Raw genomic sequence first — 21,138 nt, 5'->3', positions numbered from 1 at the left:
AGAAGAAGGCAGTTTATCTTCGCTGAGACACACCTCAGAGGCAGTTAGGTCTCGTTCTTCGTCAGTGATGTCACTTGTGGATAATTACGAGAGCCAAATTTGTGATCAACATTTTCCATCCCAAGAGCCTCTTGAAGCTGAAGAAGTGACGGGTCACTGGGTAAATCGCAAAGAAGACAATCTACATCCAAACAGCCGTCATTCTTGATGGTCCAAGAGATCGACGAAGAAAACGAAGCCATGATGAGAGTAACGATTTAATTTTAGAATTTTACCAAGCGCTTCGTAACTACACTACGAGCAGTCCCTCCTTTTCGCTTTTCGGCGAATTCCATCGCGCGATTAAAAAAAAAAACAAAAAACAAAAAAACAGTGAGGCCACTCCCAGTGATCCCTGTGGCGCGCTGCCATCAATATTTTACACCGTTCTTTTTTTTTAACTCACGTGACGGACTTTGCTGAGAAGGAGAGACTTACCAGAGTTGATTTAGAAATGTCAAAAACGAGGTGACTGACTGGTAATTTAAAAAACGTGACTTCGTGCCAGACAAGGTTGACTGGTAATTTAAAAGATATGACTTCATGCCAGACAAGGTTGACTGGTAATTTAAAAGATGTGACTCCCGGCAAGGATCGTGCCCCCGCCGATTACAGTCGAACCTGTATTAAGTGGCGCTGTATTGAGGAAGAAAATTAGGATTAACTCGGGAAACTTATCAAATATTCAAACTGGCATCTCTGCTTCATCTCTACCAAAGACAGTGATTCCCGAGGGACGTCAGCGTATTTTGTAGTATCTCTTCTCCTGAGCAATCCTGTGTCTCTTATTAATCCTTTAACTCCCATGAGTGGCCAAGACAGAATTTCTCCTAACATTATCAAGACAATATCAATCAGATAAGTGATGAGAATAAAGAAAAATACCAATCTGGGGATAATATGTTGATCCAATACTAAATTCTCTGAACTAGCATTATAAGAATTGCATGGTTGACAGTAAGAAGAATTACAAATCTGATCGGGGAGTTGAAGGGTTAAGTGGTCATTAAGTAGTAAATATTCAATAGAGTGGCCTTGTTTATCGTTTTTTTAATAATACTCCGTATCTGTGGAACCTGTATTAAGCAGTCACCCTGTATTAATCTGTATTATTTACCGAATGTACCGCTAAAATGATCTACCCACCGAGTTAAAGAAAGCTCGTTAGCGAGTGGGGCTATCACAGTTGATTCGTTTGTCTGATAAGTGCTCCATAAAATGCTAACTGCATGTTACCCCCCAGGTAAAAAAAACAGTGTCAAAAATTTTTGTTTGAGATAAAGCTGTAAAACTCTAAAAGCAGTTGTATTCGATTATACTTTGCAGGATCGTAAGACTCCTTCAGCTGTTTCTCCTGTGAACGAAGTTGCTGAGAAAGTCTTGAGTTCTCATGAAATGGTCTGAAACGGTAAGATTTGAAAAGATAAAGTAAAACCTGCAAATGAAAAGATCGTAACAAAAATTTCGCTAAATTTTAATGAAATAGTTTAAAAGTGGAAGGCTTGTCGTTCGTGAGCGTCGTCTTGAGGTCTCAGAGGGGACCTTTCGCAGTTAGGACGACAACGCCGCGGAAGACGTCGATTTAAAAATGATTATATATTTTCAGTTGGATCTCCCGAATTACTGGATCTCCTTATTATTTCTCACAGCGCCACAAGATAATGTCAGCATAACGTATGAGAGCGGCGTGGAGTACTAAATGGAAGGTTAACTAATTTGCCGTGGGATACCCTTTTTGAGACCACGCAAGTTTTGATGATTTCAAGTTGTTATTTTGCAGAGAACGGCTAAGAAATGTATACATTTTTAAAAGGCTCGCGCCGAGCTATCGTTCTGCTCATTAGATCTTTTGTCTGCCACCTCCTCGTTGCCGTCGTCGGCGTGGTTTGCTAAAGGTCCCTAGTCTCAGCCTTAGCCGGGATATTTTCTCTTTAATGGCAAGACACTTCATTCCCTTAGCGCTTTTGCCCACTCTGGACTATAAATGACAACCAGCAAACTCAATCAATCAGTCAATCATTTCATTAATGTCATCGTTTGAAATAAGGTTGCCCTATATATCCGAGCCATAGGCTCACGTGTAAAAACTTAAAAGCTGAGCACATCAAATATGAATTACAAATGAAATATGGTAAGTATAAGAATATACAGATAAGTAATTATATTGAAGTACTTCGTTCAGACCACATTTAGATATAAAAATTGTATAAAATAGTATTTTTACATTCCTTAGTTAGATTATCAAATTATGACACAGTAAGAGAAAGCTGATTCCCAAAAAGTGACACCTTAAAAGTAAACGAATAATGGAATAATTTTCAGTGATGTTATTTTTATAGAGTGTTTCATCAGGAAGCGGAAATGATGATGTGACAACAGTGGGGGCTGCTGTCAGGATGTGGAGGACTAAGCAGAGTGAACGTAGAGCAACAATCGCCTCAGACTCCCCTCTAACCGACATTCCTAAGTGTCCGTCAGAAATAGAGCAACAGGCGTTTAGCAGGATCAAGCAATGGAAGAACAGCTTTGCTCTGAAATTGAACAATGTTCTTGGGGAGCGATTTCAGGAAATGGTTGCGAAGAAGGAAGAAGAATCATGGCGAAAGAAGAAGCCAAAAGTTTTAAACGTTCCTATGAACTTGTCTGATCAAGAAATAGGACAACTGAGAAACAAAATACTTCTGGAATTGAAGCAAAAATCAGCTGGGGGCGGCAGTCATGAAGCCCTAGCAGACAATGACGTTCTCCTTCCACCCACGCTTCCCATTCCGCGAGTTAAATTTCCAAGAAAAGCATCAAGTGATCAGAACCCTGCAGATTTAACGGCTCAAATGATGAAGGAATTATCACGTCGTGTTTCGTCTGTTTTGGACGACGAGGAGGCTACCCACTGCTATAGACCATCATCTTTAGTGCCAATCTCCACAAAGAACTCGCTCCGAGCCAAACGTCAAATTGTTGATTACATACCCCACGGAACTGGTTATAAATTATTGGATCCTGGTGGTATTTATGACTTGTTAAACTGGCACGATACCGAGAGAAAGCACTTGAAAGCTTAGTTGGAGGGGTTACCGCAAGCTGACTTACAAGGCCGACAGGTGGCGTATACCTATAGCAATGTGTTCATTGACTAGTACGTAGCAGGGGAGCGGGTCAGCCTCAATAGCAACGGGTATTTTCTGTTAGTCCAAAATGAGGGGAAAAGGCTGTTTTATAGCCTTGACAGCAATATAGTAAAGCTGTGGGGACTTCAAAAACTCATCATTGGAGTGGTTGTGACTATGACTTTGCTAATTTTGACCAAAAGTGTTTGAAGGACTACGCTCATCGTACCATTAGACCTCTCAAACCAGTAGTTTTTGCACAACTCGTTCAAAATTAGAATGCAAATTATATGTTTCTCCACAGAAGGTTCGAAGAACACGAACGTAATTTCATAGACAGCCATTGCCTATAGCAATAACTTCAGCTAGATGGAATTACAACAAAATTATGATAAACCAACTCCTCTTTGCTAAGAAAGTTGACTGCAAAAATGTGAAAGTCTTTGATAGGGATTAGTCCTGCGATAGTTTAGTCTTTGTAAATACATACTGAATAATCGCATTTAGTAAATGGAGTAAAGATGTTTTGATTCCTTTTTCATCATCTTTAGGTGGTTATTGATAGAGACGATGCTAATAAAGTTCATCATTCGATGTTCAAAATAATGGAAGACATTTTTACGGGGACGATAAAGCGTTTCATGGGGTCAGAAGAATCAGTAGCTTCCGTAGCCACATCAGACAATGGAGGAAAAGCTAATTTATTTAACACGACAGGAATTGGAGAACAAACTCAAAGTACCATTTCAGGTCTGGTATATCGTGGTAAGAAAACTGCAAAGTCACATTCAATAATATTATAACGCTGTGTAGAAAATCACTCCTTTCAGTTGCAAAATACTTTTACTGCAGCCCTGGAATCCAAGCCCCTAAGACGATGAAGCCAATTACCATTTAAGGTTTTTTGTTAATATGGTGATTCAAATCCTGTAACCTCCTTTCGGCTTCTAGTTAAGTTCTAGTGCCAAGTTTTTTGTTTTGACAGGTCAGGTTTTTTGTGTCACAAAATTTGCCTCATGAATCTTGACCTCGTGTACTCGATCCAGGTCTCCTGACTCGCTCTCATACCTATAAACGTGGTTTATTACATCATGCACATCTCAGTAGAGAAGAGGAAAATGTAGCATCAGCAAGCTGTCGAGGACGTACATTTTTAAATTTTGGGGATAGAATTGAGACGCTAAGGTGACAAGTTCGTGTTTGTAAAGGAGTTCTTTTCTTGAATCTTCAGAAACTAAAAAGAATGAAAAGCCTCAGGAGATTGATGACACGAAATCTGATATTGAAGTGGAAACTGCTAGGGTAAGTATTCTTTTTTTTGCCAGTTCGGTTTCTTCTTTGAAGATCAAATGAAAATGTTATCGTGAAACCAACCGGGTAAGATGTTAAAACGCCTAACAACCAATAAGAACTCAACGTAGATAAAACGAATGATTGCGCAGGCGAAGGGGTTGGGAAGTCGGGCGAGTTTTATATTGCAATTACAGAGCACAATATGCAATACCAAGATTATTTTTGAATGCTATCGACACTTCATAGGACTATTCCAATCTGAATAATAGAGCAGATTTTTTTTTACTTAATAAGTATTAATTTTTTTCAGTCAGGTGAAGGACGTACGCATACCTCTGGTGAAAGCATTTTTCCCAAAGTGGAAGTATCAAGAGTCTGTCAAGTGAATCAAGTGCTGAGCTACCTTCGTCAGAATCCTCCCTGACAGGAATAAGTTTTTCCTCTTCCAGTGATGCTGTAGCTGTATGTGACGATCCAAATACAAATGCATCAAGGAAGCTCAAAGAGCTCTATTAACACTTCCGTTTCGGTCAACAGTAACTTAGTAAGTGCGTCGTTAAGTCAGGAGGCCGACCGAGAAAGTAATTGGGAGCGCAAACGGGAGACTGATGGTCTCACAACACGTGGTAAATCTGATGGTCTCACAACACATGGAAACGTTGATAGGTCAGATAAATATCAAATTGTTAGAATCGAAAGCATTGAGCTTTCCTTGAACACAGACAAGACGACGCAAACGAGGACATAGTTGCAAGGTCAGAGGAAGTGCTATGCGACAAATTTCCAACTTTCCACTCGTCTAAAAATACAACTGAGCGCAAAGAACTCACCGGGCAGACTATAAGTCTCATAGCTTTTGATAGCAGTTATCAGGGTCAGATCTTAGGATTTGAGGAAACTCTTGAAAATAAGACAGCTGTTGAGCATATGTTGCAGCAAGAGTTGGAGACTTTAGAAAACGAGCTGAACGTTGTCAAGGAGAAGGCAATAGGTGAACTATTAGAAACGTCAAACTCGTCTGAAGAAGAAAGTCTACTATGTACCTTTAAGACTGAATCTACTGACACAGCAAATGAACCTCTTTACCTGAGGGAACAGCATGAGAACTCTGACGAAAAAGTCTATCAAATGAAGATCCAAGAGCTACAAGAAACTCCTCAAAGGAAAATAGTTTATGGGGAAGTGTTAGAGGAAGAAATGAAGTGTTTAAAGAACGATCTGAATTAGTGTTAAGAGCAACTCTGAATACTGATTCAATCAGTGCGCTAAGAAAAAGGAAAAAATCCAGGAATTACTCAAGACGTCACCTCCCTCAACTTTGAATTGCGCCGGGAAGTTAACCAGAAAAGTAAAGTTATAAACGAAAGGGACGAGGAAATAAAAAGACTGATCAAAAGTAAGACTGAAGCAGAGATACTACTGCGAGAGGTAAAGGAGAAACTTTTAGAAGCTCACAAGGAGACAGAACTTTTGAAACTAAAGTTGGCGCAAATGAAGAAAGATAAAAGGTCGATCGCTTTCCAAACTGATGGTAAGGTTCTCACAAAGTCTGACATTCCAAATGACAACCTAAGAACAACTTACAAAGAAAAAACACGCTTTCTCGTTTCTAATCCCGGCGAACAAGTCTTACCATCGGAAGTTGAATATTCAACGCTTCACCAAGGGTTCATGAGCTTAGCCAGCAAGGATAAGAGGCAACAAAGCACGGTTGATAGAGAAGAGATAGCAACTAGTGGCAGGAAAGCAAAAAGTACATTTTCCGCAAAAGATGGAAAGAAGGGAACCCAGTCACTATGGTTACCTACGAGAGCCTTTCTGGAATCAAACTGTCCAATGACGCATACGAAGACGAACATCAGATTTATTCGTCTAACCTAGACTCACTTGCACTGGAAAAGTGCATTTGTCAAGAATTTAATGTCGCAAATCAGTGGTATAAAAACAATGGCATGATTGTTAACGAGAAAAAGCACCAAGCTCTAATCCTGGGAAAAAACTGAGCAAAATTTTTGTTTCCCAGTAAATAATTCGATAGATATATTTGGAATGACAATAGATAATAGGCTTTTTTCTAATAATCACGTATCAGTTATCTGTAAGAAAATAAATAATCAATTTAACGTAATGCTTAGATTTCGGGAACTTATTAATAAGGAGACGCTAATGAAGCTTTATAAAGCCTTTATTTTGCCGCATTCTTACTACTGTTCTTCTGTTTGGCATTTCTGTGGTGCGTGCAATGCCGACAAAGTAGATAATCTAAATAAGCGCATTCTTAGGTTTATACTACAGGACTACAGCTCTCCATATGACATTTTACTCTGCAAAGTTAACAGAAAATCTCTATTCATTAGACGCCTCCAGAACTTCACGATCACGTTATATAAGACTCTGTTCTTTACGAATTATCCAGGTTATTTAAAAGATATGTTCAACGTACGGTCTTCATCCTACAATTTGCGCGGAAATCATATCATGTCCCTTCCCAAACCAAAAACAACGACATACGGTCTGCACTCTTTTTCATACTTAGCTAGCAAAATATTGAACTCTCTCCCAAACACTTACAAAACATTAAATTTTCTATAATTCAAGCAGGAGATTTTTAGATATGAAGCTTTTCCACAGTACATCTACAAGTTATATTTCCCTCTGCATGCATAATGTTGTATATAGTTTATAAATAATATTGGAATTGTAAGATAGCATATTTTCATTTTATTTTATCTTATTTTTCGAAGATATTAGCTCTACAGCTACACTGAATTTCGAGCATAAATAAAGTATATATATGTAATGACCAGAGATTCAGAGAAAACTAAGAAAGCTGTAAGAGAATGGCTCAATAATATCATACGGGAAGCGAATAATAAATTGGCCAGAAAGCAAAAAAATCAGTAATTTGGAAAGCACTGACGACATTGAAAGGAAAAAAATACTTTGATGGTGGAAAAAAAGAGCAAGTCACTCTCTGAGAGAGACAATAGCTTCCCTTCAGGAAAAGATCTCGAACGATGGTTCAAAACTTACGGAGCAACACCACGAAACCCCTTCCTCTCGCCTGGGAAAAAAAACCGGAGTCTTGGCAGACAGGAGCCCTTTAGAACAGCTGAACATACCACAAAAGAACTTTTTGTTTCCCAAGCAAAACTTGGCAGCTGAACAGCATGCTATACAACAGGATGAGGTAACCCCGGTTAGAAAAGACTCAAACCTGGCGACTTACAATTCACTTGATTCCTGTGTTGAACCATTTGATTTCCCCTTTTTTACCCATTTCGACGTCGTAGACTTTTTAACCGCCGACCCTATTGACTCTGTTGAGCCATTTAGTGAAGATTATCTTCCGTGGTTAGATTAGATACCGGACAAACACGGAGGAATTACGGCGAAAAGTTAGCAGGGAGGGTCAACATTCTACACACAAAGTCAGTCTCAACAAATTCCTCTCATCAAGCGTTGCAAAGAAACGAAGCTCAGGGAATTAAAAATTGAACAGCCCATAGGTATGCCATATTAGAATCTTGATACGCGGACGAATTATGCTTTGTAACATCACAATCAAGCAGTGTTACTTTTTGTTTAGAATTTTTAAATTTCAGAGGTAAGCCATGCTCAAAGGGAAAGTCACAATATTTCTTTCGTTTTAACATTGTTCATTGTTCGCCAAAGGCGAAATGAATATTGATGAGTAATCCCCGGATGAATTCGACACTATTCACTGACCCTGAGACGAATAATTACTTTAGTATAGTTGCTCAGGTGCTTTTGAATTCTGTTGTAACTTTGTTTTGTGGTTGAAACCATTGTGTAATCGTTTTGATTACTGGAACCTATTTCATTCTAATTCCGTCAGAATTAAACAGGTTCATAATTTAATCTAATCCACCAAAACTTTGTGTCTCTTTTAAAAAGTGTTTGGAAAGTGTTAAGCTACACTTATGGCATCTTTTCTGCTCTTCACAATTGAATTTTATTCTATCGCGTTTCTTACTCCTTGCGTAACATGAGAGTGAGTAAGCAAGGGGACGGGAACGGGAACGTTATTTCAGAACGGGAGAGCGCGCGGATAGTCTGGACAGGACACTTTTTCGACTTCCGGTGTTGGCATTATCGTTCTATTCAACAAATTCAGGGCATCATTTCGCTGGTTTTCCCGTCGCTATCGAAACGCGTGGGATTTGCGTAAATTGTGCACTTGTTAATAATAATGTTTGGAATTAATCCAAAACTCATTTCCAGGATAAGTAGGTCCCCTTCCTTCTCTTATTCAGTGTATTTGTGAAAATTTATCGCTAAATTTTTGCAAAGTGGCTCTAAAATTTGACAGATGAATAAACAGACGCGAGACTAGATAAGAATAATTTTGTAAAAAGTTCAATTGTCCATGAGGATTCCAATCAAAATCTTACTTTTATTATCAGTAATTATCCTCTGTTTTCGCTTGTTGCATAATTCTCAAAGAAGATAAATTCTTTGTCTCTTGAGCTGTCTATGAAACCGAAACTCTGTGATGGCGATCTTTAAAGAGCCAGGGTTTGGATATTCAAGAAAGCGCTGAAGTCTCGTCGCAACGACTGCTAAGTCACTTCTGAATCACAACGGGGCGACGTACCCGACCCAATTCCTTACCGGTCTTTTTACTGCGTGCGTCGTTGTCTTGAATGGCAACGGTTAAACTCATTGGAAGTTATCTCCTAGAAGAGATCCTTTTTGGATTTCCCGGAAAAACGCAAAACATAGAAATTAACGAGATCTGGAGTTGGATTTCTTAATTGAGATCCACTTTGAGGATGGATTTCTCAGCGATGAAAGTCGTTTTTGGATTTCATGTTTTACCGCAAAGTTAAGCACTCAGATTTCTTTGAACACGGTGTCTTCTTTCTGATTGGCCTAGACTAGCTCTCGACCCAGTTTCGTAGCAGCCACATTCAAAATGGCGGACGAGTTGCGTGAATGTAGAACTGAAAGCACCGATGTCGCACTAAATAGTCGGTTTATTTCGACAGTTAAGTTTCATTTGATGACGCATGATGATGCTAAAATCTTCACATTGTACATCGGATGTATTAAGTAACGTTTTTCTATCATGATGAAATTCTAATGTTTACCAGGAACCACTTGACAGGTGAGGGATCTTCAAAGAACTTTCAACCGATTCAATGTCTATGAAATGTATCTTATCACATAGGAACGATACTTATTTAACTTCTAAAAAATGTTGCACTGATTACTAAGGAATGGGGTGATAGCAAAACAATGACCTTCAGTCCACGGACTTAACCCCGTTGGACAACTCAAATGAACTACCATAACATGCACCAATCCTTCATTGTTTTTTGTTATGTTTTCGTGCGTAACAACAAACTCCCTGAAATGTAGGCGAGTATTTTAAGCATTCAAAATTCTCTCTTCGAAATATAGCGTGATCCAAGTGATGCTGCATTCAATATCGGACATGAAGTAAGGAGAGAAATCGATAATATTAAAATGCCCTTTAGTATATAGATTGACGCAAATATGAAATAATTATATTTCCATGTACGTGAGTTGGCATGGCTATGTTTGGAAGGAGGTTATATTTATAGGACTTGCACACCCATTTTAAGCCGCATTGTAAACATATTTATGGTCTAGAAAAGCAACACCTTTTTTTCTTTTCATTTTTTTCTGATTTTCTTATTCTAAATGAATTTAAGGTTCTATCATGGTGATTTGTTGCATGAAAGGTTGCTTATCATAAGCTCTTAAGCATAGAGCTATAAAATAATAGAAGGTTAATCCCTTTTACAAATTTCAAATTTTTGATTGGGTTCTTCAAAGTTGACCTCAATAGCATTTAAATGTAAGTTGGCCAATTTGTCTCATCAGATTTTTAATTAAGCTAAGGTACGGACATTGAGAAACCTAAGTTTCAGTTGTGTTCTGCAGGCATCAAGTGGTCTCCCCTAGAATTTTAAAGTTAAATGTAGAAATTGTAATTTCTGTGGCTTTTAGAATATCTCACCAAAGTATCTTTTGCAACAAGTTTCATCATAATCAGTTACAGTGTCCCTTAGTGTGTTTCTGTCCTCTGGAACACTTTCTCGTAGACAAAGAGACTTAAGAATGTTTTTATCTATAAACTGCGAGGTGTAGAAAATGAATTTGAAAAGAAAGTAAATGAACCTTAATTTGTAAAACTTCTTTTAAAATGAAGTATTTGCGATAAATTAGAACAAGTTACAGAATGTCTCTGTTATTGAGTGCCTTTTAAACTATAACTGAAGCACTTTGCTTGAAGATTATAGTCACCTTTGCTTTTCTTTGCAAGAGAACTTTAATGAATTGGCATGGTTTATTTTGTGTGAACAAATTAAATCTGGAAAAAAGAAGAGCATTCAGTATCTTTCTTTAAAAAAGACTAATTTAGTTAAGGTAATTCCTCTGAAAAAAAATTTATTGCACAATTTTCCTTAAACTTTCCTTAAATGTTCCTTGTAAATGTCTGTTTTGAAAAGTACATTAATTTTTAAAAAGATAAGTCACTGTGTTTGTTTAGAAGTTTAATGGGCCAAAAATACCCCATTAAGTTATGTCTGTGCTAATCATGTGTGTCATTTCATTGATTCACGGGACATTTTGCTGCAGGTGGAAGCAAGGGTTTTTAAAGTAACCCTTTAAAAAACTTGATACAGTAGGTAGAAAGTTTGGAGCATATGGAACAATCTGATGTATAATTTGTGGGAAAATCAGGCAAATTTAAATGACATAGACTCGAAATGTTCCTTGAGTTGTTTCTTTCAAGATCTTAATTTGCATCCTCAAATAAAGGGCTATGTGCATGCTTTTAGCTTATCTTTTTTCCCCTTTGAAGAATTTTTTAAATCCCTAATTTAAAGGAGAAAAATGGTACACCAAAATTATACAATAAACATTATAATTAGGTCACTGTGCTCATTCAAGATCTAAAGACCAGTGTACCTTTTTACCTGGTCCATGGATTGAAAAGCAATACCATGTTCTTGGAATGTGCACATCCTTATTCCCCTGATTACATGATTTTAATGGACAATACAGGATGCGTGGTGATAAACTGAGGAATCACCTCAATATTTGCATGCATTTTAACTCTGAATCAAGACATAAACAATTGGTTGAACTGCATGGAATTTTTATGGTCTCATTAAGGCAAGAAAGTGGGGGTTAGTCAATTTCCAAGTAGGCATGTTATTCACAATGTGCAAATTGTAGTTTGGTACAATGTGGCTGAACTCATAGCAGCTGAGAAAAACTCCTTTAAGCAAGAGAGTGAAGAGCTTGAAGTTGCGCAAAGGACTAGACAACACTGCTTCCTTCATGTAAAACTGACATACATGTATGCAAAGGCTCCTTTGACAGAAACTCACTTTTTTCATGTCTTGTTGTCCTTTTAATTTTAGTCCTTCAACAAGTTTTTGTTCAAAGTGTTGAAGGAACGTTGGTCAATATGACTGATGCAGAGCAGGAAAACCTTTTTGAAAATTTTCAACAGGTGTAAAGATGATAAAATCTGCATTCATCATTCAACCAGAATCAAATCAGGATTTTTATGGTAAATCAACATTTAAGTCCTGTTATGTTTTCCTCCCTCAACTGTTTCCATTTTATTTTTTTTCTTAAGTTTGGTTGTTTTTTCCCTTGGCCCAATTGGCTCTAAAAACCAGGTATATAATTATATACCTGGTTTTTATAGTTGTTACGTTTTAAGTAGGCAGTGGCCAAATTATTCTAGTCATTTGGGTGAATTTTTTATTTCATGGCATAATAATAATTATAATAATTAAATGCTGATGTTTTTAAAGGCAAATTGAAGTGATAATGATGCTGAGATGACTTGAGCAGCAAAAGTTTGGGTGCAATGGACAACATGCTAGATTTTTTTGAACTTTTTTAAGGAAGCTACTTCATGAAGGCAAAAAGAAAACTTCTTGGGTAATCTGTGCTAAATATTTTGGTAATATGATCTGTCTGTGATTAAGTAAAGCAAAATCAGTGTTGAGAATGACAAGTGGATACCATTCTTTTTTTTTTTTCAATAAATGTAAAACTAGAGAAGAACTCAGCAATGAGAAAAGACAGAGTAAAATATAATACATGCATCATGACTTTGCTGACACATTGATGGTCTCATTTTGAATGACAGGTTTTTTAATCCTAGTGCTCAATTGGCTCAGTTCAAGCCTAGTTGTTAAATAGTTTTTTAAAATAGTCTGTGAATGATCTTTTTAGTTCTCCTTGAGCCTTCATTTTACTACACCTTGTATCTTAAAATATATGTAGAATATTATTGTAAATGTGACATTCACATGAATTTTGCCAGCATTATTGGAGACATTGTGGTCGAGTGGTTGGGGTACTTGACTTGTACTCTTATGGTCCTGAGTTCAGCTCTTCGCCCTGTTGCTCACCGGATTTGTTTTCAGTTGCCCCTAGCTTCACTCTTAGGCTGCACTTTGTAAAAAGCCAACTGGTTTGCCTGTGTCCAAAATATCACATGTTGTCGATAAGGATTCTCACTTCAGATAACCAAGGGCATTGCTGGTAAACATTGCTACCTCTATGGTGACTGTTTTTTTCCTTTGCATCTTGAATTTTAAGATTTCACAAGTTACTTAGGTTCTACAGACAAATTACAGAGCGTTGTAAAGAAGTACCGTTAGAATCACTCACTGTTTTGGAAAGTCGATTGATTGACACTGTGAGCTTGAAGAACCAAAACAGACAGAGCGGCCCCTATGACTGTTCATCATATAAGAATTAATTATTGATGATACTTTCGCAGAAGATGTAAAGCAGTTGGATTCCCTCTTGGGCATGTAAAAATTAACTCAAGACGTGTTGCGGAAACAGGAAGAGCAAGAAATGGCCATTAAGAACAAAGTAGACTGTATGACTGATGAAATGAAAATGTTTCCAAGAATTACTACGAAGGATGCTACACCTAAAGAAGTGAGTAATAGGTTAGCATGAACTAATGAGTCAACTGTGAAAATCAATAGCTTTTCTCTACTGTTTTTAAAAACAGGTACCAAGTGATCAATACCGTAATGATTCGATTTGGCGCCCTCGTGCTAAAAGCGCCCCCTCTGTGATAGGCACCCCCTTTCTAATGAGCATCCTCTCTAATAAGCACCCCCCCCCTCTGATAAGCACCCCCCCTCTGATAAGCACCCTCTCTCTAATAAGCACCCCCACCCCCCCCCCCTCTGATAAGCATCCCCTCTTTAATAAGCGCCCCCTCTAATACGTTCCAGCGAGACTATTAACCTTAAAATACCACTGGAGTCAGGCACATTTCAAGACTGTGCCGCTAAGCGTTTTAACTCCCTCCCGGCCGCAGTGAAATCCTACCCGGACTTTAACACCTTTCCAAAAGAAACTCATAAAATTTTAAAAGCTGCAGTAGATATTTCTAGAGATGCACATGCAGATATTATTATAAGTAATTCTGATGTGTGCACATTTCCTTCAAACGAATGATCACGCCTTCAAATTTTGCGACGACGATTTCTTGGCTACTCGTTCTGGCCAGGAAAGATCCAGGGACAGCATGTCCGTTCAACGGTCTTCTTGGTCGTTTTCAAATAAACATCAAAGCTTTATTTCGCATAATTTTCTGTTTCTCGAAAATTTAAAGTGCCGTGTCCCTTAATAGCGCCCCGTTTCGAATAAGCGCCCTCCTTTTAGATATCAAGAGTAAATAAGCGCCCCGGGCGCTAAATCGAATCATTACGGTATGTACAAGAAAACTCAATATCTCTGAGCTCTTTCCATACTTGACTTTTTTTTTTTCAAAGCTAATTCCAACAGGAAACTCTACACAAGCTGTATTGACAGTTGGACACGAATGGCCAATCAGATTGCGCATTAGCTAAGTAATGGGCCAACAAGTTTTAGATTGATGACAGGTAACATGACACACGTTCATGCTACCAAAAACTCAACTGAACTTCGAAAGAGTGTCCATGTCAACCCAATTGTCAAGTTCAAGGTGTCTAAAAAACACGATTAGTTAATTGATCAGATCAGATCACCCACGTCTCATGTGAATACCAAAAGAGACCATAGTAGAGGAAAAGAGAAAACTCCTTTTCGAAGTATATTTAAATGACCAGGATTTGTAGATACACTTTTTTGACAAAGTGCGAGGTCAAGATGGCTGAATATGAGCTTAAGTCCTTTAGTTTTGAGGTTTTTGTCTCGGTCTATAACAACAATTTGACGAAAATACTAAAATCCCGCCATCCTGTACACCCGAAAAAAATTAATCTGAATAAAAAATAATAATAACAAACTCGCCAACGAAACTCTTTCTTTCTTTTTCTTTTTCTTTTTTTTTTTCGCTGTCTGCAACACTGTCGTAAAAACTTTCAAGATAAAAATGTTTGCCATTAAAAAGGGGAAAAGGTAGAGATAAAACCTCAATCCTGCCTTATCAACGCACTTTAATACAGTAAAAAAGAGGTTGCATGTCAATATACATGCTAGTGGGCTACTAAACTTTCTAATAAATTTATTTTTTTCCAGGGCATAAAGATGTTTTTTGGGAAAACGTCGTGGTCAATTTAGCAATGGCAAAGAAGAAGTTTGAAAGACTGCTAATTCACAAACTCATTTGAGCCATATTTGATAAACTTTTTCATGGACATACACAGCTATTGTTCTCAACTGAGGCCCTTGACCTATTGTCAGAGTAAAAAAAAATTGATTTATGAATAAATCAATATCATCACTTCATGATCTCTTGGTCGACTTTGGTTTCATGTGCAGCGCCCTCATTCATTTGTGTACAACTTCCTCAATTCAATCTTTCCGGCTTGTTTGGTTCGTTGCTCAATCTAAGACTACCTGACAGCACTGTCCAATTAATCATTACTTTCATTTTGTCTTTCTAAATTGTTTGTTTGTGTTTGAAGATATGTGAAGAGGAGCCCTGTTGTAAGGGAATTTTGTTTTCAGATTTCCTTTAACCAGCTTAAAGATCAGTATCAGCTGAATGGAAATTCCATCTCCAGTTTTAAAAACCATATAATTTTCGTCTAAATAGAAAGTACATTAATTATAAGATAATGACTTTGACTGCGCTTTGTGATTTTCAGATTTCTCTTACCAGCTGAAGAATATCAGCTGAATGGAAACTCCATCACTTATTCCGAAAACCATATAATTTTCATCTCAGCTAGGGAGAAGTACATTGTTATGAAATGATGACATTGACCACGCTTTGTCTCCCAATGATGATCTGCCTTAACAATTAGATGCTACAAAAAATATATTTTTTTGGTACGACTAATGATCTTTTCTTTTTTATGGTCAGAGCAGCAGCTGCTTTTGAACCGCTCGATGTGGTTTTCGCGAGTCGATAGCTTGCGGCCAGATTACTATGTTGACTTTGAAAATGGCAGCGTCAATAGTCAACTTCTTACCTCTTGAATTTTTTTGGCTTTGAAATCTGAAAACACGGTAGTAGAAATGTAATTTTTAATAAACTTTTATAAAAAAAGAAAGAAATAACTCGGTTTCAGTTCCTTTAAGAAGAATAGACAGTATTGTTGTCTTCCACTGCCGTCATCAAACCAATGATCATCAAAGTCTATAATAGTTGGATCGGTTCTTTTAAACCTCGTCTATCGGCTTATCTGCGTATATCGATCACTCAAATGCATTTTGCTGAAGGTGAATCAAGAATGATTTTAATTTTTCAAGAGAAAGTAAATATATGTTATTTGCCGGCTGGGAGGTCCGTATGGTGAAAAACTGTGACCGAGGTCTTGAAAATACTGCCCGAGGCCGCAGGCCGAGGGCAGCATTTTCAAGACCGAGGTCACAGTTTTTCACCATGCGGACCGACCCTTAGCCGGTAAATAACATATTTATTGTTTTTAAACTTGACGAAATTCTTTCCGAAAGAACCCGAATGATTTAGAGCTGAAAATACGATAAGATGTTCCATAAACTGAACAATTTTTGAGCGAGTAAATGGTAGTTAAAATAGAGGTGATGCAAATTAAAGAGAGATGCCTCAGCGAAACATTTTCATTTCCGTTAAAAGGCTTCCAAACAAACTTTGAAACATTATTTTTACAAGTATCTGTCACAATCTGACACCTGTCAATTAGAGAGCGCGTAAGAAAAAAAAAAGCATAAGAGCATTTGAAAAACAACGGAACTCGTTTGGCAAGGACTGTCACGACAATGTTTTCTTCAAAATCAGTCAATGATCTAACGGAAAGTATTATTCACTCTCATCGACGATTCATTCATGTACGAAGATTTACGTCTGTTCATTAAGTAAACGGCGAGGAAAGTAATTGTGAGTAAATTCAATCTTTTTATTTTGAAGTTGTGAGAGTTTGCTCGTTTGTTCGCTGCAATGGCGTGTGTAAATCTGGTCTTTCCTTCACAAAAACTAAATTCGAACGGCACACTCCAACGAGACACAAGGGAATGTAATGCGGCCTTTTCTCAAAAAATTCCCTCAGTTTCTGTTGTGTAATTTACGGTACAAATGTCCAAATTGAACGGAATTGGAAAGACTCACCGGGAGCGTATATTTGTTGTAGAACTTAAATTAAAACTTTGCTCGCTCTTTCTCTACTAACAATTTTCTCGAGAAAATTCAGATGTTAAATTAACGAAAGTTCCATCGTTCAGTTTAACTGTAACCAAATACCTCACGTTTTAACTTTCTGGGTACTTTTTGTGAACGATTAAAATTAATTGCAGACAGTTTTTAGGCCGCTTGTCAACCAACGTAATGACACTATTGTTTATACATATATGTTATTTGCCGGCTGGGAGGTCCGTATGGTGAAAAACTGTGACCGAGGTCTTGAAAATACTGCCCGAGGCCGTAGGCCGAGGGCAGCATTTTCAAGACCGAGGTCACAGTTTTTCATCATACGGACCGACCCTTAGCCGGTAAATAACATATTTATTGTTTTTAAACTTGACGAAATTCTTTCCGAAAGAACCCGAATGATTTATGGACGTAAATACGGCAAGATCTTCCATAAACTGAACAATTTTTGAGTGGGTAAATGGTAGTTAAAATAGAGGTGATGCAAATTTAAGAGAGATGCCTTAGCGAAACATTTTCATTTCCGTAACGATAAAGGTGATTTAAAAGGCTTCCAAACAAACTTTGAAACATTATTTTTACAAGTATCTGTCACAATCTGACACCTGTCAATTAGAGAGCGCACAAGAAAAAAAAAGCGTAGGAACATTTGAAAACCAACAGAACTAGTTTGGCAAGGACTGTCACAACAATGTTTTCTTCAAAATCAGTTAATGATCTAACGGAAAGTATTATTCACTCTCATCGACCATTCATTCATATACGAAGATTTACCTCTGTTCATTAAGTAAACGGCGAGGAAAGTAATTGTGAGTAAATTCAATTTTTTTTATTTTGAAGTTGTGAGAGTTTGCTCGTTTGTTTGCTGTAATGGCGTGTTTAACTCTGATCTTTCCTTCACAAAAACTAAATTCGAACGGCACACTCCAACGAGACACAAGGGAATGTAATGCGGCCTTTTCTCAAAAAATTCCTTCAATTTCTGTTGTGCAATTTAAGGTACAAATGTCCAAATTGAACGGAATTGGAAAGACTCACCAGGAGCGTATATTTGTTGTAGAACTTAAATTAAAACTTCGCTCGCTCTTTCACTATGAACAAATTGCTCGAGAAAATTCAGATATTAAATGAATGAAAGTTCCATCGTTCAGTTTAACTGTAACCAAATACCTCACGTTTCAACTTTCTGGGTACTTTTTGTGAACGATTAAAATTAATTGCAGACGGTTTTTAGGCCGCTTGTCAACCAACGTAATGACACTATTGTTTATACAAATTCATTCTGAAACCAATATTTTTCTGTCAACCAAAGTGATTTGATAGAGAGAAAAGAGAGGATTCATAAGTTATTTATCGGCTTGAGGTAGTGAGCGACGTGTTTGCTTAAAAATACTGCCCAGCCGGAAAACGAGGTATATTTATGAAAAATGACAACGAAAGTTGGGATGTACTCGGCGACTCACGAAAGCGTTACCGTGGCCCGTGGGCAGAGATAGGAAAATACTGACCGGGTAAAGAACCAATCAGATTGCAAGATTCGTTACCGCGCCCTCTAAAAAAACAATAAAAATTCATTCTGAAACCAATATTTTTCTGTCAACCAAAGTGATTTAAGAGAGAGAAAAGAGAGGATTCATAAGTTATTTATCGGCTTGAGGTAGTGACCGACTTGTTTGCTTTAAAATACTGCCCAGCCGGAAAACGAGGTATATTTATGAAAAATGACAATGAAAGTTGGGATGTACTCGGCGACTCACGAAAGCGTTACCGTGGCCCGTAGGCAGAGATAGGAAAATACTGACCGGGTAAAGAACCAATCAGATTGCAGGATTCGTTACCGTGCCCTCTAAAAAAACAATAAAAGCTATTATTTTCTCTTGACTATTTCAAGTGTTATTGTCGGTGAGAAAATTTCCCAGAAAGTGGAGACATCGGTGAACCAATTTTGAAGAAACTTACTGCCGAGGATGGCCTTAATTAGATAGTTGAAAAGCCTTAAAGTTGTTGGCTATATAAAAAAAATCATTCTATTCAAGAGTCCAAAATAACCGCGAATACTGGTGGAGTATTAGGAAAAAGGCGCTAATTTCTGGGTGCTTTCGATTGGTAAATCCCGATAAAAATTTTGAAATACAGATTTTGCAGTAAAAAAATGAATAGCAATAACAGATTTCGACGCTGAAAAGTCTGTCCTTAAGGGCGATTTCCACTAAAAAAATCCAGAGCTCATTTTTTTTTTTCGTTTAATAACCACCGGTTAACCTCATTGAGACCCCTCCTTGAAGAGATCCTTTTTGGATTTCCTGGAAGAACGCAAAATATAAAGATCCATGGGATCCGCGGTTGGATTTCTTAATCGAGATCCACTTTCAGGATGGATTTCTCAACGTTGAAAGTCGTTCTTGGATTTCTTGTTTTACCGTAAAATCCGAATTCCCGATTTCAAAATCAAAATCCAGATTCGTCGAAGTTAAGCACCCAGATTTCTTTTAACACGGTGACTTCTTTCTGATTGGCCTAGACTAGCTCTCCACCCAATTTCCTAGCAATCACATTCAAAATGGCGGACGAGCTGCCATGAATTTATAACTGTTTAGGAACCGATGTCGCACTAAACAGTCAGTTTATTTCGACAGTTTTGTTACATTTGATGACGTATGATGATGACCTGTTCTAAGAACTAGTCTTATCTTCACCTTGTACATCGGATGTGTCAAGTAACGTCTTTCTACCATGATGAAATTCTAATGTTTACCACGAACCCCTCGACAGGTGAGAGATCTTCAAAGAACTTTTAACCGATTCAGTGTCTATGAAATGTATGTTATTACATAGGAACGTTTCTTACTCATGTTTTAACAAATGTTGCACTGATCACCAAGGAATGGGGTGATGGACAAAACAATGAGCTCCAGTCCGTTGGACTTAACCCCGTTGGATAACTCAAATGAACTACCCTAACATGCACCAACCCTTCGATTTTTTTTGTTTTGTTTTCGTTAGTCACAACAAACACCACGAAATGGAAGCGATTATTTTGAACATTAAAAATCCTCTCTTTGAAATATAGCGTGATCCAAGCCGTGTTACATTCTTCAATATTGGTCAGGAAGTAAGGCGGGAAATCGATAATATTAACTGTGACCTTCAGTATATAGATTGACGTAGATGCAAAATGTATTTTCCATGTACATCAGTAGGCATGGCTATGTTTGGAAGGAGATTGTATTTATAGGACTTGCGCACCCATTTAAAGCCGCATTGTAAACATATTTATGGTCAAGAAGAGCAACACCCTTTTTTTTTTTTGTTTACTGATTTTCTTATTCAAAATGAATTTAAAATTGTATCATGGAGATTTATTGCAAGAATGATTGGTCATCACAGGTTCTTAAGCATCGAAATAAGAGCTAAAAGATTGTAATTGTTGTCGAGTTAAGTATTATTTCTGTTACGTATTAGTCTTTGTATTTGTATTAGTGACGCTTCGATATCATATGTTAGACCTCGTGCGTTATCGTTTGCGGTAGATAGTTTAACAAGAGAGCTTATTGCGAGTGTTTCTGCGTTCATTGCGACTCATTCAGGCGTTACAGAGAGGACAATCGGTAAGCGACCGTATTATTGTATTGATTTCCTTGTTTTCTTTTCCTGTTACCGAATGTTGCATTGTTAGCTGTGTTTGCGCTCGTGTAATTAATATGTATTCGTGTCATAAAATAGTTATTTTAGTTTCAGTCCTTTAGTATCGCTTAGACTAGGCTTTTAATTGTATTTTAGTTTGACGGTTTTGGACATCAAGTCACAATTAGTACGAATAAACTACGTTTGGAATTATAGTTGGTCTTTGGTGTCCTGAATCAGTATTTCGCTCGATGTGCTCGCATTAAATCCTGTGTATCTTTGGGACATTCCGACGTTGTTTCGACGCCTGGAGCTATAAAGATAATAGACGGTTAATCTCTTTTTACAAAATTCAAATTTTTGATTGGGATCTTCAAAGTTGACCTCAGTAGCATTTAAATGTAAATTGGCCAATTTGTCTTATCGGATTTTTAATTTAGCTAAGTTAGACATTGAGAAACCTATGAGTTT

The 21,138-nt window shown here is 37.5% G+C and overlaps 1 protein-coding gene and 1 long non-coding RNA gene across 4 annotated transcripts; both read left to right on the top strand.

Annotated features, from left to right (window-relative positions):
- Positions 1-1,364: 1,364 nt before the first annotated feature.
- On the top strand, positions 1,365-6,552 carry LOC149050631 (uncharacterized). The gene is made up of 5 exons (XM_089198176.1): positions 1,365-1,447; positions 2,392-3,140; positions 3,698-3,911; positions 4,378-4,448; positions 4,750-6,552. Exons 3-5 carry the CDS (start codon positions 3,740-3,742, stop codon positions 4,861-4,863), a joined length of 357 nt encoding a protein of 118 aa, XP_089054302.1. The 5' UTR covers positions 1,365-1,447; positions 2,392-3,140; positions 3,698-3,739; the 3' UTR covers positions 4,864-6,552.
- A 2,813-nt stretch (positions 6,553-9,365) lies between these two features.
- On the top strand, positions 9,366-15,974 carry LOC149050630 (uncharacterized). 3 transcript variants are annotated; one of them, XR_016184252.1, is made up of 8 exons: positions 9,556-9,570; positions 9,867-11,118; positions 11,864-12,015; positions 12,266-12,375; positions 12,897-13,025; positions 13,246-13,412; positions 14,274-14,371; positions 14,991-15,974. It is a non-coding gene; the product is annotated as an uncharacterized LOC149050630 (long non-coding RNA). The 3 variants fall into 3 exon arrangements; XR_016184253.1 differs by lacking the exon at positions 9,867-11,118 and having other exon boundaries at positions 9,366-9,570; XR_016184254.1 differs by lacking the exon at positions 9,867-11,118 and having other exon boundaries at positions 9,517-9,570; positions 11,956-12,015.
- The last annotated feature ends 5,164 nt before the right edge of the window (positions 15,975-21,138 follow it).

This window comes from Pocillopora damicornis, chromosome 2, assembly GCF_964200805.1.
Source record: "Pocillopora damicornis chromosome 2, jaPocDami1.2, whole genome shotgun sequence".
NCBI classification, from domain to species: domain Eukaryota; kingdom Metazoa; phylum Cnidaria; class Anthozoa; order Scleractinia; family Pocilloporidae; genus Pocillopora; species Pocillopora damicornis.
The sequence above is the reverse complement of the archived record's forward strand: the minus strand, read 5'-3'. Positions and strand labels throughout refer to the sequence as shown.

Excerpts from the sequence above, each read along its gene's own strand:
- LOC149050631 (XM_089198176.1), top strand. The coding sequence starts at position 3,740 with ATGTTCAAAATAATGGAAGACATTTTTACGGGGACGATAAAGCGTTTC. Across the intron at positions 3,912-4,377 it reads TTCAGGTCTGGTATATCGTG|AAACTAAAAAGAATGAAAAG; the intron begins GTAAGAAAACTG and ends TTGAATCTTCAG. Across the intron at positions 4,449-4,749 it reads TTGAAGTGGAAACTGCTAGG|TCAGGTGAAGGACGTACGCA; the intron begins GTAAGTATTCTT and ends AATTTTTTTCAG.